The sequence below is a fragment of the Harmonia axyridis genome, chromosome 1 (genome assembly GCF_914767665.1).
Source record: "Harmonia axyridis chromosome 1, icHarAxyr1.1, whole genome shotgun sequence".
Taxonomy (NCBI): Eukaryota; Metazoa; Arthropoda; class Insecta; order Coleoptera; family Coccinellidae; genus Harmonia; species Harmonia axyridis.
In genome coordinates, this window is record NC_059501.1 from 50,188,101 (window position 1) to 50,211,937 (window position 23,837).

Consider the following 23,837-nt stretch of genomic DNA (forward strand, 5'->3'; position numbering starts at 1 on the left):
TTGAAGTCGCCCGTTAGAACTGCCTGCAATTAGCGTATAAAATTCTAAACTCTCCGGAACTAGCTTCAATAAAACCTTTTTTTAAGTGTTGAGGAAATAAACAACTACAGATCCATAAGCTTGTTGTCAAGTTTCTCTAGGATATTTGAAATGCTGGTCTCCTCAAGATTGATGGAATTCTCAGTGAAAATAACATTTTCTACAACTAAAAGGACGATCAACACAAGTATTTTGAAACTTGGGCGATATATTTTGGAATGCTTGAAAAAATTGGCATTAGGCATATTTTTGGACCCTTTTTTTTGGTTCTTCAATGAACCATGGTTTAAACTTTGTAATGTTTTTCCAGAATATACATAAAATGAAAATTTCATTGTAGGTTGAAAATTTTATCCTTCAAACCATTGAAGGTTTGTTATAGAAATAAAACAAAATACATCAATGAGATGAAGGATCAGAAATTTTTTCTATTTATCGATTTGTGGTTCACTTACAAATATAGAAACGTTAAAATCATCGCTGATAATTTGACAAAAACAACATAACTTAGATTCCAATAGTTTTCATTTATTAAAATGAAGTATAGATACAAGTGGTGTCATTCCATAATCATTTTTCTATTAGAAAACTGTGGATAAGCACTATTTCCTTACATGCTATAAAAATATTTGGTAATTTTCTTCCAATGAAACAATGAAATTATTTTGTACTGAATTGTTCCAAAAATTGAGGCTGTAACATATTCTCTAAAAAAAGCATAGAATTAAAAATATTTGTCTGAGACTATGGTATTTCAGTTTATGCAGTACTTCACAAGAATATTATATTATGAATGATAATAGAAGAAATATAATTGAAAATAATGCATATTCTTAAAATATATATTTCCAGATTAAGTGAAATAAAAAGAATTTCTTCAAGTGAATAAATAAAATAATTCATCAATGAAACTCGTAGATTGTAATGACCTTGACTCGTGGAATGTATTCTAAAAACAAACTCCTGTAGACATGGTTATTTGTAGAGTCCAAATGTTTATTGGAACCTTAGTAGTTTCCCCGATCCTGAGCATTGTTGTGAACGCTGAAAAAAATATGCAAATTATTTTACAACTAATGCAAATTCAATTCAATAAAAATTCATCTTGGTAACTTGTTACAGTCATGTATAATATATCTAGAATTACTGATATACGATATACTGAAATAAGAATTTGTTCCAGAATTAACTGACGTGAACTAAACATTCGATAAGGTTTTCACTACTTTCATTGGTGGTGCTATTTATCGAAGTGGCCATAGCAGTAAAATGCATCAATATGAGTTTAGTAATTCTAGGCTCAATTACACCAAACTAGTTTGCAACTTTTCCCACTTTTCACTTCGCATTATTTAATTCGGATTTTTTTTTGGTGCAACGGCCATTATTCAGAACGTGAAGTGTTGCAAAGTAGTTTGGAGCAACAGGCTCAGATCAATATGGAAATGAAATCGAAAATTGCCATGACCGACAAAAGGCACCAAGAAGATATTCACTGAAGTTAGACCAATCTCATTCAAATACAGTAATATGATCACTACGCAGGTTGCACATCAGATTCTCAACTGTTTTAAGAGGCGGGTACATCATTAGTTGTAGAAATATCATGAATGCATTAGTGACAGGCATGTGAAGAGCAAAAATAATTCCTGCAATATAAGCAAGATGATATAACCGAAGTCTGATCAAACGTTTTTTCAAATATAAGAGCTACAAACTCTGCATATGAAAATTGATTACTTTCATACTAATTTAATTATGTAGCATTTGAGAAGAGAACAAATTTAATCAGAAATTGGCGGTTTAACATTTTCAAATTTGTCCCCGGAATTACACTTCATACTTGTTTGGCAAAGTGATCTCAAGCAAATTTCGAAGGTGCTCTCTGAGGATTGCGGTGTTTTATCTCGAGTTCAGTGATGGAATAGTCAGTTTGGCCCTCATAGCCGTACCCAGTCAAAACTCAAATTTTTGTTTGGCTTTAGAATATAGATATAAGGAACGAAATTGTAAACATCAAGCTTCTAGGTAGAGGATCGGGAAGGGCTCCACAGAAACTCTCGGCTATCTTCGGCTACCGACGAGCGTTTGATAGTTTTTCTTCTTTACTAACGAGTCGCACCATTTCGGGATGTCTAGGGATAATTTATTTCTGAGATATTATGAATTGTGTTGCAATTCTTGCTGAAATATTAAAACTTTTTTTTGACCTTCAATTGATTGTGTATGTTATATTTTTTGTGTCATATTGGCATATCGAATGCGGTAAATGGTACGAAGTTGATTGAAAACGGAATAGGTAACTTGCTTATTTCAGTGAAATTATGTTTTCGTATCGGAAATATCGCGAACAGTTTTCAAAAATTTAGAAAACCGAAATGTCCTATTTTGTTATTAGCGCTATCGCCTTTAGTTTCAGGAATATGAAAGTGCTCAGGAAATTTTATTCTGTTGCAAATTTGCTGATTTGATTTCCAATACGATTCGTTCAAGGCCTACCTTCAACTCTTGTTATATAGTGCTTTGAAATTAAGAATACGGCCTGTATATATTTTTTACATGTTTGAAGAGGGTAATAAGGAATTTTTAATACTTAGTGATGTATATCCAAAATTTTATGGAATTATGTTTTTCAGTCAAATATAATCAGTGCAATACATTACATGAAAACAATGACCTAGGTACTTTGTCTACACTTCTACAGTGTAATGAATGTAAAACAAAAGATTTTTTATAGCATTTTGAAGACAAAGTAGTTTTGACCCTCCAAACAGCAACTAAAGAGGTTCATGCAGGTATCCTAGCATTATTGAAAAATTCCATTCTATTCAAAAAGTGAAGCAGTGGGTCACTGTCATGGATTTCACCTAATTTTTCTGAAAAAAAAGCATGACACAGTCACCCGTGACGCTGCAGATGAAAAATTAAGTATTTGGACGATAGATAACTCTGTTGGTCATATCTTGTTTTTTACGAATTTTTAAACCTTTTTTGACAATAATATTTACATGCATTTGAGGAGACACAAGATTTGAAACACCCTGCGATGCTGTTTCTCAAATATGCACGATATTCCAACATCATTCTACTTCGAAAAAGTGAGTCGAGTTCACGAATAGGATATTTACAGTAAAAATAATTAATATAATAGTGACAATGGTAATTTCCTTTCTCTTCAATACTTTGAAAACTATTGGGAATGACGCAAACATTTCAAAAAGGAGGGACTGTGAATGAAAATCTTGATATCTAAGAAATAAAATGAAAAAACAATTTTTTTTTCAGATCGTGAGGGGTGAAGATATCTCAATCGACAGTTCCACGCTTGAGCCAAAAACTGCAAGCAAACCAAAACGTTGAAGCTGCTCGGAAGGGTCGTTGTTGTATAAAACTTTCAATAACTCGTAGGGGACAGCTAATTTTGAAGAATCTGGCTCTGAAATATAGAAGAGCAAGCCACTCTTAAATTAAAACCTAATTTCAAGAGGCACGCTGTTATGTCTCTGTGGCTACAATACGGACAAATTTGTATAGCAAATGGGGTTCAAATGTCGAAGACCAATTAAAAAGGGAGAAGGGAAAATGACACAATGTTGTTTTGATATTTATGTAGAATACAATAATATTGGGTAGCAGCAGTAGGATTTTCATATCTTGATTGGTTTCATTTTATAACGAGACTATTTCGTGAAAATTGTTGTCATCGTGAGTTTTGAAAGTGATCTAAATTGTTCGAAACTGAATGCTTACTCTAATGAAGAGTCTTCATATTATCATCTTCATCATTATCAAACTCAATAATTTGTGATCAAATTGTAGGAGTTGAGATGAGCTTATTCCAATAACTCCATTATTATCAAAATACATAAATTGACTAGTGTTTCAATTCTAAAATTCAATTCGTGACAATAGAGCAAATATTGCATTTAGCCAAATTCTTAGATTTCACAGTTAATTTTTTCAAGATAAAATTCCTTGAAAGTGACGCACAACGGCAGCTAGATTGAATCAGCCGCAATATTTCAATTTGAGACATTTGAAACCTTTTGCATCACGACTGAAAGAGAGTTTGGAAAGAATACTTGATAAGTTTTTTTTTTAACTGTCACCTGAAGTGAGTGGAGTTGATTCAGTTCATGTTATCATTCTAGATATAAAATGAGTTGGTTGCCAGAAAACATCACAAAAGATGAGAGGCGGAGAATTCAAATTCTGGCTGTTTTTTTTAACAAGAACAGCGATCAACCACATAATTTCAAAATAGAGTTAGTGTTAGTCAGCTTCCAAAATAATGAAAGCAATGAGTCTACCATCTTTGAACACTATCCTAATATAAAGATTGTTTTCACACAATTACAGAGTTATAACTATTTAGAGCAATGGTTCCCAAACTTTTTTTTCGTGGACCCCTTTTAAAGCTTCACTAGTTTCGGTGGACCCCCATCTTATATATAAATAATTTGAATATATAATAAAGTTGAAGAATTGCTTGGAAAATAAAGAAACGGTTATAAAATTAAATTCGGTAACACTGAAGTTTTTACAAAAGGTACAGATAAGAGTATTTGTATGTGAATTAAGGTATAAATCGGAGTTATAGTAAAAACCAAGAAAAGGCTGAAAAATTCGGAATAAACGGATAACGTTTTTGACCATTGACCATGCAAAATCAGGTAGTTTTTATTTGAAAGCGTTGAATATTTTGAAATAACACAATAAAATTGGATATTACAATTTAATAATAATAATGATAATAGCGCCTTAATTGCAAAAAAAAAACAATAATACATGATATTGTTTTTTTTTTGAGGATTACATTATGGCACTACGCGCAGTTTGGTGACGAATATCCCTGCCTATATTTTTATTCTTTACAATCGAACCCCCATTAAAAACTTGTGGACCCCCATTTGTGCTTCACGACACCGTGGACCCCCTTCGAGACCCCTGTGGACCACCGGGGGTCCACCTGGATCTCATTGGGAACCACTGATTTAGAGGGACATTACAGGGATATCTGAAACCGTTAGAAATACAGGTTGGCCTAAATTAGAAAAAAATTACGTTATTCATGGACGAGTGTGTTGGTGGGAACAGATCCAAAATATCTCCAATGGTTCCCGAGATATCAAGAAAAACTAACCATCGAGATTTTCTTTTTTTCTGAATAACTCAATTGATTCTGAGGATAACTTCACGAAATTCGGTTTTATCCAATATAGAAATTCTAATGTTGTCGTCAGGTTTCTTCTGTTTTTCATTGTTTCAGAGACGCGACAGTCAATTTTTTTTTCTTATGGACACCATATTGATATGGCGTATGGAATGATAAAGAAAAAAAATTACGAATTTAACAATGTATCATACTCTACAGAAATATCGAGTCTAGCTACGCAAATTAGAACTGGCTGGCGCCAGAATTGTCAAATAACTTGTTACTTTATTCAGTTGTTATGTGAAATCCATCACTTGAGTTCTGTAAAAACCTGATAGATAGATAGATATTTATTGGTGAGTTACAATTGTTTTCACAAGTCGAGAAATGAGCATAAACAGACAAAGTCACACAATACAGTGGGAATGTAAACATGGGTTAAAAAGGAAATAAATATATAGGTTAAAAAGCGAATAAATATATAAATATATTGGTTAAAAGGCAAATAAATATACACACATATAAGGTATACGCACATGCCAACTAAATAAATATTTCACGAACAAAGTATCATAAAAAATCTTCGTTGTTCATCGTCATCTTAATAAATTCGTCAAGTGAAAAAAAGCTCTTGTCGTTAAAATTTTTATCAGCTTGAATTTTAGCTGATTCGTTAATAAATCCTGTTTGATAAGTAACGTCCTAACAATTATATAATCATGCTGATACCAATATTCTACATAGCGTACAACTGGCAATATCTATAGAAATTATTCTACATAATTGAAAAAAAATTCAAGTGGTTTCACATAACAACTGTCCATAAAGTTATTTGATAATTCTGTCTCCAGCCTACTACTTAAACAAAACAGTAAAAACATATAACATCAACATACACCTCCTTATGGGTCGATATAGAAAAAAACTTCCTTTTTGATTTTTGCTGGAGTAGTAGGCTGGAGCCATAATTGCGAAATAACTTTGTTGACGTTGTTATGTGAAACCATCACTTGAACTTTTTAAATTATGTAGACCAATTTCTACAGACATTGCCAGTTGTACGATATGTAGAGTATGTATCAGCATGATTATGTTATAAATAGGACGTTACTTATCAAACAGGATTCAGGTTTTTACAAAACTCAACTGAACAAAGTAACAAGTTATTTGTCAGTTCTGGCACAAGCCTCCTACTTAAACAAAAAATAAAAATGGTTCAAGTTCAAATTTGCGTAGCTAGGCTCAATATTTTTGTAGAGTGTTGAATTCGAAATTTTTTCTTTTATCACCTCAAAAGGAGAACCAATATGGCGTCCATAAATAAGGAAGAAAATTTGACTATCGCGTCTCTGAAAAAATGGAAAACAGAAAAATCTGTCGACACCATTAGAATCTCTATATTGGATAATGGCTATAAACTGAATTTCGTGAAGTTATACAGAAAAAAAAAAGAAAATCTCGATTTTTAGTTTATTCTAGATATCTAGGGAACCATTGGAGATATTTTGGATCTATTCACACCAACACACTCGCCCTTAAATAAAGTATTTTTTTTTCTAATTTAAGCCAACCTGTATTTCTAACGGTTTTCGATATCCCTGTAATGTCCCTCTAAATCAGTCATGCTCAACCTTTTTTTACCTTGGGCCGCATAACTGCTACAGTTCATTCTTGCGGGCCGCAGTAATTTACCTACTTGTAAAACCAGCTTTAGCCCGCACGGTTTTCGTTTATCGCGCACAATAAAAACCCTTTTTTTTTTGAGTCTGTTACAAAGTAGCCTAAGTCCTTTTCTAAGCTCTACTAGTTTCTGTCTGTGTACCAAATTTTATTGAAATCGATTCAGTGGTTTTTGCGTCAAAGCGTAACAGACTGTATAATCTGTTAGAGAGGTTGAAGAGGTTTTAAAAATCATGGTACTGGCCAGAAAAAAAATTACATATTTATATGACAATTTAACTATATAATCAGCTGAAAAAACGCACCCAAGAATACATAGAAACGAAAACTACAAGAGCGAAAAACGTGCGATAAGGCATTCTCGCTAAGAAGATTAGGAATATGTAATATCAAGTATCATAGTATGTAACGGGTGTTTTTTTTTTCAAGGTATATAACTTCAAGTTGGCATTACTGTCTAAGATGGCGACCGATTCAACAGCTGTCAAGTGATTTATTCTCAGTTTGGTTTGGCATTTCATCATGAATAGACTCACGCCTGAACAACGCTTGCAAATAGTGCAATTTTATTTCGAAAATAAAGCTAGGTTGACATGGGTAGTGCATTGCGTTCGATGATTTCACGCCTTTTTTACGGGCGACGAAATGATATTCGTATCTCCATAACCTATTTGGCAAATTTATGTTGTTTCTTCGTCGGCACAAAGGGATGCCGACCAGCCCTGATGACTGCACATGTCTTTCTGCGTCAATCTAGATATTTATGACTATGATGCTGCTCCTTTTTGATGGGAATTAACTTTGTGGGTATTCCTGCCTATTGTTTATGACCGAATTGAATCTCATTCCGAATTTCTAAACATGTGATTTCTGTTGATCAATCGCAAAACGTTTGTGACTCTATTTTCATGGGACTTTTAAGGAATCTCGCTTTTTCGTTTTCTCTTGCCGTTAATATTTTCACAAAAGTTTTTGTTTGAGAATATTTTTATATAGTTAGGGTATCCCGGGAAGAATATGACAAATGGATACATAAATGGAGGTCATCATGGAGGACTCATATCAACATCGCCATTTGCTATATACAGGGTGATGTTAATCTCATAAGTGAAATTTCACAGTTCAATAACTCTTTAACTAATCGACCGAATAATTTCAAATTTTGAGAAGTCACTCTACTATCGCCTTTCTTCAATATTTCTGAAATCGCGAACAAATCAGATCAGGACTTTTTCTATTTTCGGAAATATTGGATCACCCTGTACGTGCACTTTTCTCGAATTCGTAACCACAAATAATTAATTCATAGAGAAAATTAATAAACCATTATTGGCACCGTCATACAGGGTGATCGATAAACATTGCCTTATGGGTGGAGTTTCATTGTTCATTGTTAATATTATTATAACATTCCTCGGAATAATCAGAAAAAAGTTATCCCCGCACTTTTAATTTTTTTGGCGAAATTAATTTGTAATATAATTGTGCCAAATTATGATGGTCAGATTTTTAGAAAAAATCAACAGTTTTTCCCTCATATGCAGAAAATAAGAAAAATCAGTATCACTGGCAACACTGTGTTGAAAGTTGGTCCAGCACCTTTTGATTTTAGAAAAAAAAAATCGAAAATCCAAATTTGCTGGGTCAACTTTACTCACATCGAAAAATTGTGCTACACCCATGTAATGGTAGGTAGGTATTCCGTAGAAATTTCCACAAGAAATTAATCAAAAACAAAAAAATTAGAAAAAGTTGAACCAGTTTTGGTCTTTTCGACCGAGATTTGTTTTATACACTTTGATGTCTTGGATTTGTACACATATTCCAATCGAAAATTCCTGACGTCAAAGGAAATACTTTTTTTCTTTACCATTTTTCCGAATCGGCTCGGTTGAAAAAATATGAGCTGTTGAAAATCCATAAAAAATGTTATTTTCAGTTATATCCCGCAAATGGAATGGAATTGTTGGAAATGAATATGGTTTTTACTGACATGATGAATCTTTTCCGAACATGAAATTCCATCAAAGTCCGGTATACTAAGTGAGAAAAAAAACGAATCGGAAGAAATAGTAAAAAAAAAGTGTTTCTTTCGACCTCGGGAATCTTCAGTTCAAATATATGTACCAGCAAAGACTCACCCTGTATAGTTGGGCTATATACATATTTCTGCTGACTGATGTCTGTCAGATTTTCAAACAATTTACTGATAACTGATTTCCATCCTTTGAAGAAAAAGTAGAGTTATTTCTGAAAATCTGACCAGAACAAGACAACTGCACAAATGTAGCCAAAGTATCTGAAGCAATTCTCGCCGAAGAAAAACGAAAGTGCAGGACTAACTTTCTTCAATTTTTCTTTACGGAAATGTCAGGGGCACAACTTCCCATAAGTGCAGCACAATTTTTACACATATTTTCATAAGAAAAATCGAAATACAGATGTGCAGGGATGAGATTTTTCTAATTTTTGAGTATTCCTGTGAAACCAAAAAAAATATGAAATGAGTCCTGGCCTAGCTTTTAATTGAATTTTGTAATATTCAGTACATGTCGTAAAAATTTATTTCATCCGTTGAATCCCAATAACATGTTTTGGGAAATATTTTCAAAGTCGTATGTAACAAAAAAAAAAAAAAATCAATCTAACAAAGGTTCACAAACCTAGTACAGCTGAATTCAGTACAAAAAAAAAATCGAAAATAACCCTTGTCTACTTCCACTATGGTCGCTCCAAGACCACGGAACAATCACTGCAATATGCGAGTCTTTGGTCTTCGGTTTATCACATTGGTGCAAATCAAATGCGCTACTGTTAAATGTTGAGAAAACTGAATGTATATATTTCTCAAATAGGAATGTATATGGAAAAAGGCTTACTATCAGTTGTACAGGTGAACAAATTACTTCAAAGGACTCCATAAAATTTCTGGGTGTTCATTTGGATCATTTACTGAAATGGGGTTATCATGCTGAGTCAGTCAGTATGAGGTTGAGTAGGTCCTTTTATGCAATCAATAGAATTAAGGCATTACTACCAATTGAATCTGTTATGAATGTTTATTATAGTTTAGTTTACAGTTTTCTAAATTATAATGTTTTATTGTGGGGAAATTCCAGTTCTGCGCAGAGGGTTTTCATAATGCAAAAGAGAATCATAAGAATGATATTTAATTTAAAACCTCTTGATTCATGTAGACCTGTATTTAGAATGCAAAAAATATTAACACTTGCCTGTTTGTACATTTTGAGGTGCTTAGTTTATATTAAAGAAAATGAGCAGTTAGTTGATAGTATATCTAGTTTTCATCATTATTCCACTCGGAATACTAGTACTTTGTGTATACCATATCACTCAACAACCAAGTTTGAGTCGAGCCCTATGTATCAAGCCATATTGTTATTTAATCACCTACCAGCTGGATTGAAATTATTGAACAGGAATTGATTCAAAATTGTTGTGAAACAAAATTTGTTGCGGGCAGGATATTATAGTGTGAAAGAATACTTCGATGATAAGTTTGTTTATGATTGAAATTGTAATTTTTAGTTTTTTCTTTTGGACCTGTCCCATACATTTTGTAAATTATGTCATAAGGGATCAATAAACTATTGTTATTGTTAAATATCTAACATGTTTGATATCCCATTTTACGTTCGTGCCGCCTTCGAAACCGTCCGTTTCGAGAATAGTTTCACAACTCCTCCGTTGACACGAGTCGATCTCCACACATAACTAACCTCGCTTGTGCTTCACTACCCTTGTCAACTGGGATAAATCGTTCATTTCGTGAATATTTGCACGACTGTTCCGTTGGCACGGGTCGTTTTCCATGTATTCTTGAACCACAGCTGTGATCCACTAGCCATGTCAACCTAGCTTTATGGTTCTGTGCGGAATACGTATCGCGCACTACGTCCATTAGCGATGAAGCGCACTTCTGGTTGAATGGCTACGTCAACAAACAAAACTGCCGCATTTGGAGTGAAGCTAATCCTCAAGTGTATGTCGAAACACCGTTACATCCAGAAAAACTGACTGTTTGGTGCGCTTTATGGACTGGTGGAATCATTGTAGATAAGTTGCCAAAAACGGGAATTACTGAACCTAAGAATTTTACAGATACAAACTATCAATATAAAAATGGTTTTCGATTTCAGGAAGTGTCTTTCAATAATGTAAGAGATGCAATATGTTCCCTAAAGGGTAGTAAATCGAGGGACTACTACGGATTATCAATATCACTCCTGAAAAGGAATATAAATCATATAGTGAGGCCCCTCACTAGAATGGTGAACCGTTGCATTGAGGAGGGAGTTTTTCCAGATTGTTTGAAGGTGGCAAAAGTAATCCCTATACACAAAAAAGGTGATAAGAATGACAAAAAAAACTATCGACCGATTTCGCTACTTCCAATTTTCTCAAAAGTCTTCGAAAAAATAATCCATAATCAGGTAATGAACCATTTCGAGAGTGAAAATCTCTTATACAAAAATCAATTCGGATTTAGAAAGAAATCGAGAACATGTGATGCTATATTACGTTTTGTTGAATATACGCTTGACTGTTTTGAGAAGGGCTTGCTTTCACTATCAATATTTTTAGATCTGAGTCGAGCTTTCGACTGTGTTTCCCCGCAGGCTCTTCTAGACAAGCTGGCAAAGTATGGGTTCGATGAGATTAGTCTTAGACTAATTATGTCATATTTTACAGACAGGAAGCAGAAGGTCTTTTGCAATGGTACATGGTCTGCAGAGGGTCTGTTAAGTCTTGGGGTACCACAAGGTTCCATATTAGGACCCCTATTATTCATAATTTTTATGAATGATTTCTCCTACTTCATGGCTATGTATGAACACCTACTGTGGGCTGACGACTCTGGAATTACAGTGGGGCATCGAGAACTGCATGGGGTTGAACAGCTTGCGAGAGTGGCAGAGCTGAGAGCCAAGGAATGGTTTGTATCAAATATGCTAGTTTGCAATGCAGAAAAGACAGAAACTATGTTGTTCAATTTGAGAGGGATTTCAAATCATACTACCAGTGAATCGGTCAGGTTTCTGGGAGTTTACCTAGATCCAAGTCTCACCTGGATCTCCCATGCCAATGAAATAGCATCCAAAATAATAAAAAATACCTTCCTGCTCCGTAACTTGGCCAACATTGTGTCAAAGGATGTTATCAAGGTGGCTTATCATAGTCTGGTCGAGTCACATCTGAGATACTGTGTACTGATCTGGGGTAACTGTTCTAGTAGGGAGGGTATTTTCAGGTTACAGAGAAGAGTAGTTAGAATAGTTGCTGGTTTAAACTACAGGGATGATTGCGTGAACGCCTTCAAAAAACTTAAAATCTTGACATTTCTCTCTATCTATATTTATGAATGTCTTGTTTATGCATATACTAATAACAGGGATCTTCCGAAGTTTGGTGGTACCCATGATTATTACACACGATATAAAAACAACATTAAATCTAAGTATATGCGATTAGAAAAATCCAAGAATGGACCTAATTTCATTTCACATAAACTTTTTAATAAGATACCTGAAGAGGTGAAAAGGCTCAGTCTCAAAAAGTGTAAGCAAACTGTCGGTGAATTTTTGTGGCAGCATGCGTTCTGGAGTGTCCAAGAGTTCCTGTCCAGTAGTTTGAATTTTAATCTCTTTTAAATTAATTTATTCTTTGTGTTGTAATGTTTGTAATGAGGAATGGTATTTTATATCATTCATAGTCGTATTACTTTATTGAGTAATGCTTTTATATTTTGACAATGATACTATGTATCATTTAAGAATTGTATAACTTTATTGAGTTATTCTAATTTTAATCTCTTTTAAATTAATTTATTCTTTGTGTTGTAATGTTTGTAATGAGGAATGGTATTTTATATCATTCATAGTCGTATTACTTTATTGAGTAATGCATTTATATTTTATATTTTGACAATGATACTCTGTATCATTTAAGAATTGCATAACTTTATTGAGTTATTCCAACTATTTTTATATTCTGACATTGATGAGAAATGCTCTATACAATTTCGAAGTTATTACTTTATTGAGTAATGCCGTTATATTTTGACAAAGATACTTTGTATCATTTAAGAATTGTATAACTATATTAAGTTATCTCTATTATTTTTATATTTTGACAATGATGAGAAATGATTTATATCATTTCGAAGTTGTACTTTTTATCGAATCCTGTGACGTGTGCAATACAATGAATTTTTGTAAAGGAGCATCAATAAATTATCTATCTATCTATCTATCTATTGGTCCGTACTTCTTCAAAAACAATGATGGCCAGAACGTTACAGCCAATGGTGATCGGTATAGAGCCATGATTACTAACTTTTTCATTCCTGAATTGACCAACCATGATGTCCAGGAGCTGTGGTTCCAACAAGACGGCGCAACATGTCACACAGTTCGTGCCACAATCCATTTATTGAAAGACACGTTTGGTGACCGCCTAATTCCACGTTTTGGACCTGTGAATTGGCCTCCAAGATCTTGTGATTTAACACCGCTAGACTACTTTCTGTGGGGCTATGTTAAGTAATTGGTCTATGCCGATAAGCCACAAACCCTTGACCATTTGGAAGACAACATTCGCCGTGTTATTGCAGATATACGGCCACAAATGTCGGAAAAAGTCATCGAAAATTGGACGTCCAGATTGGACTACATCCGAGCCAGCCGTGGCGGTCATATGCCAAAAATCATATTTAAAATGTAATGCCACAAGATTATCTTGCGGATAAATAAAATTCATGTCAATCGAATAATCCATCGTTGTTTTATTGCAATTTAAAGTTCTATAGCTCTTATCAAACAACCTTTATAAAGAATCATTTGTTTATTCTATGATAATAGTGTTCTGTGTGTACGCAATAAATGAGAAAACCAAGGTAAATGAGTAAATATTGATACCGTTATTTTTGCGTAATTTCGAAACCTTATTTGTGATACTACTGTGAAAATTGTAATATTTTACTATGGCGTGGCTCGGGCAGCATAAAAAGGGCCAAAAGACCGCACGTTGAGTATGGCTGCTCTAAATAGTTCTAACGCTATATAACACGAGTTTGTGTTCATCAGCACCTGTAGAAATATTGTTTTCTTTAGCAGGTTTTATTCATTTACCTAAAAGAGGCTGCTTGTCTGATAACACATTTAAAAATCTTGTGTTCCTGAAAGAAAACTCTTCTTTGCCAATTAATTGGATTAGTTTGTAATTTGTATTTTGAAGACCACACTTGTTGTATATTCTGTGACCGGTGTTTGAGGGGATCAAGGAGTATGTTTTTAATGTCATGGTGACAAGGGAATTGTTTTTTGAAAAGAGCGTAGATTAAGTATTTGGAATTTTTTCTGTAAAGTAAAGTAAAATTCTTTCTATCATAACTACAATACCCGGGAAAAAAATAATTATGCTCTTCCGTACTCGAGAATAAAGAAAACGCAACAAGGTCCAAATCATACCTGCTTAAAACTTTACAATAAGCTTCCCAATGATATAAGAACGTCGAATCTTTCTGCGTTCATTAGAAAGGTGAAGAATTTGCTTTTAGAAAACACGATTTATAACTTGACTGAATTTTTAAACTGATTGTTTGTCATTGAGTGTTATATATTTATTGCTGTGTTCACGTCTTTTACATTTTATGTTAGTATATCTATATATTTGTGTATATATTTATCATCTTTTTTGACAGGCCATATAATATTTTAATGGCAAATATTTATACATGTGTTTCTGTAGTTATAACATGTATAAATAAATTTATTATTATTATTATTATTGGAAGATCGGAACCGCTTGGGATATTAACCCGACCGTGGTACGGCAAAGTCACCATGCTCCACTACGAAGATGGAAGTGAATAAGGCAGGAAACACTGAATAGCAAGCCAAGCTGATGATTCAATCAGTAATCTCGGGATGAAACACCGCAATTCTCTGAGAGAGAGAGAGAGTGCACCTTCTAAATTGACCTCGCCAAAAACTTGAACGGAAAATACTCTGATGCAATGTTCGATTTAAAGATGCTAGTTCTACTCATAGGGATGCAGCATAAAATGCAAATTTGAAGCAACAAAATGAATAATAGGATAAACTGATTCACCATATATAAAATGAGCTGATTTTGTACCTAATTTAATCCAATTATTTGGGACTGAATTCATTATGGATTTAGAAATAATGCATTTTCGGCATAAATATAACTATATTCTGAAAATCGAATCTTGCGAAGATGAGTATGATAGTATGTTATGAAAAATGTTGATATGAAGGTTATCGAAAATTTCCATGCGGTTTCATGAAGCTATTGAACAGCTTTGTGGGATGATTAGTGATTCCTTGTTACATAAAACAGAACAACAAAATCACTAGTCTTCCATACAATTCTGTTCTCGTCAGTTAGTAGCATTGACAATCCTTTATGATTCCATGTTAGCCGAAGAACACCTGCAAGACTTATGTTGTATGGTTGATTGTATAATCTAGTGCATATAGCTAACCTATGGTAGGTTCCATAAAACTTTTATCGTGGTGATTTGCTCGATCAAATCATTTCTGTGTTCAATTTCAGTTCATTCTTGACACTCCCATAGATTTTGAACTACAATCAACGAGTTGATCGTTCAATCAAAGTTTTATGGAACCCGTCGCTAATATAACTAAAATTTCTCATGTATTAGTTGGAAGAATTTATATATTTGAAAATTGAATTAAGTTAATTAATTAATCAAAAGCAGCATTTATTCAAACTACTTGCACTAGATTCAAAATAAGAATATGTTAGTATATGATTGAAGTCATATAATGATCAATATTTTCAAAGGCATATTGATTAAAGGCTCCGTCAGAGAGAAAGCGTGATTGAGGTTGTTGTGATTCTCAAATGTTAGTGTTTGTTTAGTATATCCAAAGTCACTTGAACTACTCCATAAAAACGCTCAGCCAGATGTATCCTTGAAGTGCATACGGGGATCAGCCAAATAATATATAATAATAATAATAATATAAAATAATATTCACTATATCGGGTGTCCCAAGGTGAGTGGCCTATTAGATTATTATGGAAACTATTGATGGTAAAAATTTCAAATTTTGTGGATAGATATTTGGCCATGTTAGCTACATTTTTAAAATAATTTCACATTTCCAGTGTTGCCGGATGTACCACAATTTGGCAACAACTTTGTTATTTTGAATAGGACATCCGGTATTTCTATTTTTTTTATGATACTCCATAAAATATTAAATCTATTAACTCTTACTTTTCCATCCTTATCTTCAACGGTTTTTGAGTTATTAATTATTTTTCGAAATTTTTGATCAAATTGGCGTATTACGAAAATGACTTTAGTTCGTTCAATATTTGAGATTCAAGTCAGAAATTTTGCAAGTCGTTAGATATTGATCTGATCTGTGTCACTGCTCTTGAATTATGGTTGTCAATAATACAGGACGGACCAAAAAAATTCATCATTTACCGAGTTACAAAATTGTGAAAAAGTAAGTCTATTTTTTCAAATTAGACACCTAGTATATTTTTCAATTTTTGGAATCAATACAACACACTCTACAATTTTTCTATTCACGTCCCTATACCTATCTCAACTAGATTCCGAGTTAATCCGTTTATTAGATTTTACATTGATTCAATAAGTGTTAATATCTTTTGTATTGTTATGTTCTCTATGTGGTTCATAGATCGATATATCAATGAATCAGTTCAATCCATAAATGTCAAAATAAACAATAATTGCCTAACAGGTGTTTTGTTCCGAGGTTTTTCTATAAATAATGGCTCAAGAAAGATATACACATATAACGCATATATCTCGGAATCCAGTTGAGATAGGTATAGGGACGTGAATAGAAAAATTGTAGAGTGTGTTGTACTGATTCCAAAAATTGAAAAATATACTAGGTGTCTAATTTGAAAAAATTGACTCTTTTACAATTTTGTAACTTGGCAAATAATGAATTTTTTTGGTCTGTCCTGAATTATTGACAACCATAATTCAAGAACAGTGACACAGATCAGATCAATATCTAACGACTTGCAAAATTTCTGACTTAAATCTCAAATATTGAACGAGCTAGAGTCATTTTCGTAATACGCCAATTTGATCAAAAATTTCGAAAAATAATTAATAACTCAAAAACCGTTGAAGATAGGGATGGACAAGTGAGAGTGAATAGATTCAATATTTTATGGAGTATCATAAAAAAATAGAAATACCGGATGTCCTATTCAAAATAACAAAGTTGTTGCCAAATTGTCGTACATCCGGCAACACTGGAAATGTGAAATTATTTTAAAAATGTACCTCACATGGCCAAATATCTATCCACAAAATTTGAAATCTTTACCATCAATAGTTTCCATAATAATCTAATAGGCCACTCACCTTGGGACACCCGATATACATAAAAAAAATTTAGGGTTTATTTGAAAGTATTGATAGGCAATAAATTCACTGGCCCCAAAGGAAATATAATCGAAATATTCTGGCTTCCTCCAAGTGACTTTGGATATACCATACCACAATCGTCACGCATATGTTTCCACTTTGAGTGAAGTAGGTTCGTAATGTACAGTTGTATTTGTTAACATATTTCTGAATGACATACGAAACTGATGTGAAAAGCGTCAAATTGAATTATTTAGAAAACATGTATTTCTTGATTATCGAGTCATAAAGAATATTGATGGAAAACTACCGCCAAACACTTCAGTACTTCGGTCATGACTGACGTCTCGCCCACCAAGCATATAGCTTGGTGTCTTCAAAACAGCAAGACGACAAGAGACATGAAGTATGTGACCATCACGCCGCGCTATTATGACACTTTCATCAAACTCGGATAATATCACACCATGTCACGTTTTCTATCTCACGAAGCCTTTAAAGCGATTCAAGTGCCAAGTATACCGAGTGGCAGTACAACTAAATTTGGGCACATTGACGAGAATTTAAAGTCCAAATCAATAATACCTAGTAAGGGCAACTACCGCACTGATTGTGTATTTGTACTTTATATTAGCACATCGTCCTTCAACATTGTTTTGGATATTGAAGTTTCACTAAAATATATACAATGGGTGGTTCAGCACCCATTGTATACATTTTAATGATCATTTGCTTAACAATGAATTATTATTAGAAAAATTCCATGGAGAATAGAAAGTATTCACTTAATCATATAGTACTAAGTACTAAGAGTATGCGTGAAATATACGTTGTCTGGGACATGAAGAACAATGCTGACGTTTGGAACTAAAATATTTAAAAAAATGTATGTGATGCTTAAAGGATTTTTTATATATTCATGCTTATCAAAGATACAAGTTGGTAGGAAACATTATTTTCAATTTTTCAACAAATGAAAACTTATTCAAAATACATTGAAGATGAACATCTACACATACAGAAAATTATTGTTCTTTCATCAAAAGAGATACCTTGGTAACTGTTAAATCTATTCGAATTTGCAATACTCTTCAGAAAGCATCCAAGATCAAAGGAACGATTGGATGAACGTATAAATACCTCGTCTTGTGTCAAAACAATTGTACATTAGCAATTCATTTCAAATGTTACCCCATGTGCGATGCAATATTATTTTTCAACATATTAAATTTCCTATTACCTTTGTTGTAGTAGATACTGCGCCATTTGAATTTCGTTTGGCGATCCTGTAATTGTAATAATTCGGTCATTGGATCCTGGTAGTGGTCCATCAATTGTGATTCCTGCTCCTGAGTCTTGACGGATTTTTCTGATGCGACAGCCACCTTTACCAATAATTGCGCCAGCGAGCTACAAAATAGAAATTATGTTTGTTTTTCAGATCAATGACTTACTAAGATCTATTGCATAAATACGAATGGCACATTTCATTACTGATTAGTAGACTGATCTATTTATAATAATAATATTTACTTGCTTCAAGCGAGCTACAAAATAGAAATTATGTTTGTTTTTCAGATCAATGACTTACTAAGATCTATTGCATAAATACGAATGGCACATTTCATTACTGATTAGTAGACTGATCTATTTATAATAATAATATTTACTTGCTTCAAAGTACGTAGAGAAAGAAACTCATAATGGTACAAAATTGGTATCTCTACAGAAGGATCAAAGTTGTGTGGTTATACTGTTATACAGGATATCCCACATAAAATTTTTCAGTCGGATATTTCTGTTTTTCCGGAAAATACCCAGACAGATCAATTTTATTTGGAAGGACAACCTATTGTGATCGAAAATTCGTGTATATACGATCATTCCCTTAATCGGGATGACACCCTCTCAAGATTCTCAAATCCCAATAGTTGTCGAGTGAAGGTTTTGCAATTCTATACATATAATGAAATATCAATGAAAATATATGAGTTTCTTCGACTGCTGAAGTTTCTGCCCAGGATCCTCAACCAGCATTCGCCAAAAAAGTTCTACCAAGATGACATCTGAAATGGACAAGCTCTAGGAATGAAGCAATCATGCACATACTGGGAGGTCCTGATTCCAGTTCAATAACTTTGGCGTCGGATAGAACAACTTTCTTCATGAAAAAAAGTTCATATAAATATAAATCTTGTTTCGTTTTCGGGAGCTTGTTGACCGAATGTATCGTTTTCGAGATGATCGAGTACAAAGCAAAAACTATCCATTGATTGGACATTTCAAAAAGAAAATTTATCAGATAATGAAAAATATTCACAGAAATTGTTCAAAATTTCTTTTCAACATGCACCTCGCACCGACGCTAAATTGAACGATTTAAATTTGCTAAATGAGGAAATAATTTTCTCCAAAAAACACAGTGGCGTAGATTTTATATAGGAAAACGATCAACGCACCCCTATATCTACGCCACTCGATGATTTTAGAAAACACTTACCTAATTCGAAAAACATTACGTTATCTAGACTACAAAAATTAAAATAATGAATGTAATAATAAAATAATAGAGTTATAAATAGAAAAATGATTTTTTTTAACCTTATCACCCTTTATCTAGAAAACGAAGCATGTTACAATATATGTTTAATCGAACTTTTTTTCATGAAAAAAGTTTTTTATCTGACGCCAAATCTGGACTACCCTATATATTATGAAGTGACAGAAATGGAAGGGGATTAAATAGGCAACTAGCAAAAATTATTAGCTGAACTCCACAGGAACTCTTACTCCGAACTCCCAAGTTTCTGAGTAAAGCGTAGCCGACCAATGCCGTTTTACATTGAGGCATAAACTTGTACCCCATGTGTTTGCCCTATATCTCATCTAAATTAATTTAAAGATCAATCGATAAGAGTTGTTTTTCTTATACGTTTTCAAGCCAACCACAATGTGAGACAGAACACCATAAGAAATGAAGTCAGAATGAGGTTACAGAACAAAAATATCACTAACAATGAAGAGGAATTGAAGCAAACCACGAATAATACCAACATCAACACAACAATACACAAATGAATGCTGAGGAATACAACAACGCAGATTTGATGACAGTACGAAGATATCAACGACGGAATATACATGCCGCGCCCTTCGGCAATTCAGAAGAAACCCAAGAAGAGCTGTTGGAGCGATTATCTGCTGCAATGAATAGATTATTTTTATCCAATTGGCCTGCAAGTTCTAAGGGGTCGGTGTAGCCAGTTGATCTGTCCAAAATTTCTCAATATCTTCGGCGTAAGGATAACTTCCAAATTTTGCTGACATTATTGTTTAGCATTCTATAAAATTTTCTTGAAAAAAATCATATTATTCCTTTATCTTCTATAGCTCTCGTTGTATCTGTAGTTTTTGTTTTGGTTTTTCAAGTTTAGCATGAAAAAATATCAGAGGCAAGAATAATACTATAACCCTCAATGGCATTAATCATTGGAAGATTTAAAACTGTTAACAGGCAACAAGAACAACTCGCCAATTTTGATCAATCTAGTGCAACATTTCTTGAATTATGTTGTGATGGTAGTGTAGTGATGGTATTCGGACTGGACAAGTGTCGTACTCTTAGCGTAGTACTAAGAGAAACTCAAGATGAACCGATCGTTCTTTGGAATGGACAAGAGAATGAAACAAAACCGGCAAATCATCAATCAAAGAATGAATAGAAACTTAACAACCAAGTTCTTTGGGAGAACCAAAAATTTTTTAAAAACAAACCTCAACAGTAAGAACATGACGGGAGCCATCAATACATATGAATGTTCAATACTAACTCTTTTGGTATAATTCCATGGTGTAAAACAGATATAGAAAACCTGCAACGTAATATAAGAACTTTGATGACAAAAGCACACAAGTACTATCCGAAAAACAACATTGATAGAACGACCCTGCCTAGGAATAAAGGAGGCATAGGTCTGCTAGACATCATGGAACTTCTCATGGACAAATAGAATGCCTAGAAACATATTACAAGTACAAACAAAGTACGTCAAAGGTCTACCAAATATTGTGGAAAGCAGCAGAATCAACACCTTTACAACTGTAAAAGGAGCAAGTTTCATACTACCACCAGACAATCCCAGAAAAACTGCAAAGATAGAGAGAGAAGCCCCGACATGAATGACGTTTCAACGAGGAGGCCCAGGATCATGTCGACGAAAAGTTTTTCTTTAGCCATCGTAGATAAAGTAATCTCAAAGGGAAACTACTGCAAACATATAAAATATCGAACAATCACTGACGATCGATACCGATATGGGTGTCCAACGAATGCAACAATCCAACATTAATTTCACGGAAATTACTACATAGAGAGACACGATGCAGTAGAAAAGATTCTCCACCAAGAATTGGCAACCAATTATTTATTAGGACTAATATGTAGGTACTGTGATGGATCGTATATGCAAGCTGCGTTTACTTTTTTGATAATTTGATTTAAATTTTAATTGATTCGATCCAATAACTGAAAATTTGATACTATATTTTTAATTTTTTATATCGACTCTTACTCAGGTGGGTTCAATTTAAATTCAATTTGATTTAAAATTTTAATTAATATTCAAAAAAATTAACTATTCAAAATTGCTATTTAATAACTAAATTCTTATTAATCCAATCTAATATTTACTTATCTAAAACTTCATCGACTTCATCCTTGTTCTCCGATATCGTCTTCTATGCTCCTAACCTCAAATTGTAACCTTAATCTTCATAAATTTGTTTTGGTTTGGAATTATTTTCCATAAATAATACTGCTTCACACTCTTGCTTGAAACCAGGGAACTTTCTTCTTGAAATCGATTAATCGGTTTTTTTTAACTTCCTTACACAATGGTTATTTTTCAGGTACGTATTGGGATTATTTCTGTTATATTTCACCTTACGTAAATAAATTTTCAATTTTTTCAGATATGTTATTTTGATTCAAGTGATGTGCTCTTTGCAATGGATTTTCACTGAATGACTGGCTGTTGTTCGGCTGGGCCATTTATAGTTTTTTAATTTTTTCTTGAAATCAGCATTGCCTTGCATGTCAAAAAATTTTCCAAATATGATGCTTTCGCAATTTTCTCTTTTGAGGTAAGTTTTCCTTCTTCAATCTTGATCTAGTTAATTTCTTCATTTTTTTCCCCATCTTTTGATACCACATATGTTGCATTTGGACGATTCTAAGTTACAAAATTCTCAAATATTCTATATACAATTTGGAAATTTTTCTAATATTCACTTTCTTTGGCCTAATATTCAAAGATTTCTATCTATAGCTACTAAAATCTACTACATATTTTTAAATTATACTATAATCTAATGAATTATATACATTTTTGTATGTTTGAAACATTAATTACTTTGGAATCCCTGATTTATCATTCGATATCCTATCCCTATCCATTATTTACAATTTTATTAGGAATTTTGGCTAATATTACATTTTTGAGATTACATCTAGATGTAATTCCTAGATCACAAGCTATTTCATGAAAATTAACATAGGAAATATAAAATAAATGATTATTTTTTATCATTATGAATGAAAATTGAATATTCAGTCTTTTGACTCTTTTAACATTATTTACATGAAATATAAATGGTTCCTGATACTTGAGTTGAATATCTTTTGTTGATTTTATCGAATTGAACTTCAATTTTATTAATATTTTCCTTTTGTTTCAGATCCTGAGATGTTTTGAATGAAAATTGATATAGAAATTTAGAAATATTGGAATTATGTTAATTTTGCAATATACACGTGAATGGAATAAATAAATAAAGTTACTCTACTTTCTTTAAAGTTATTGGAGCATATCAATTTAAAATTTATTATCTATTTGATGAATTTGCTGTAGTTTCCGAAAGATATAATCTGGTAATGTATTCTTATTGATTTTATAAGTCGATAATACCATTTCATAAAAAAGTGCCATACTACAAATATACTGCTGGGATCGTACGGTTCTGATTGATAAACTGTGTCACAACAGACCAGATATATTCCTAGTAGATAAACATCGGAAGGCAGCAATACTCATCGGCGTAGCAATACCAAATAACATAACATGTGAAGAAAGGAGTTTAAAAAAATGTCAAAATATAGGGATCTCGAGCGCCAGTTGGGAATGATGTCAACGAGACCTATCATCTATCTATCACCTATCATTAGTGATGGGAGGAGTCGTATAATTCTTAACTCGATCTACTCGAGTTGAATCGATGGCCAACTCGGTTTGAAAGTCGAGTATATGCCACTCCGTTCGCTCTATTCTCACCGTAAGCTCCTCGGTAAGCTCCCTCAGCGTTCGGTAAATCACACCTTTCGCACCGTCTATACTTTTCTGTGTTCGGTAAATGTCAACCGAATGCACCGGTGCTTAATCTTTCGCACCGCCTAGATATACGGAGAAAAGGGTGCGAACTGTGGACCATAGATTACAATAATATTAACATAAAAATGAAGAAAAGAAGTAC

General features: G+C 33.2%; 1 protein-coding gene across 3 annotated transcripts in view; it reads right to left on the bottom strand.

The window, feature by feature from the left end:
• Nucleotides 1-546: 546 nt before the first annotated feature.
• The window catches only part of LOC123670737 (heterogeneous nuclear ribonucleoprotein K), a 188,005-nt gene continuing 164,714 nt past the window's right edge, over nt 547-23,837 (bottom strand). For all 3 annotated transcript variants that reach the window (XM_045604273.1, XM_045604272.1, XM_045604271.1), the window contains 2 exons: nt 18,550-18,719; nt 547-1,083 (listed from right to left, as the gene is read on the bottom strand). In XM_045604273.1, coding sequence (XP_045460229.1) covers nt 1,047-1,083; nt 18,550-18,719 — 207 coding nt within the window. In that variant the 3' untranslated portion in view covers nt 547-1,046. The remainder of the gene's footprint in view (nt 1,084-18,549; nt 18,720-23,837) is intronic.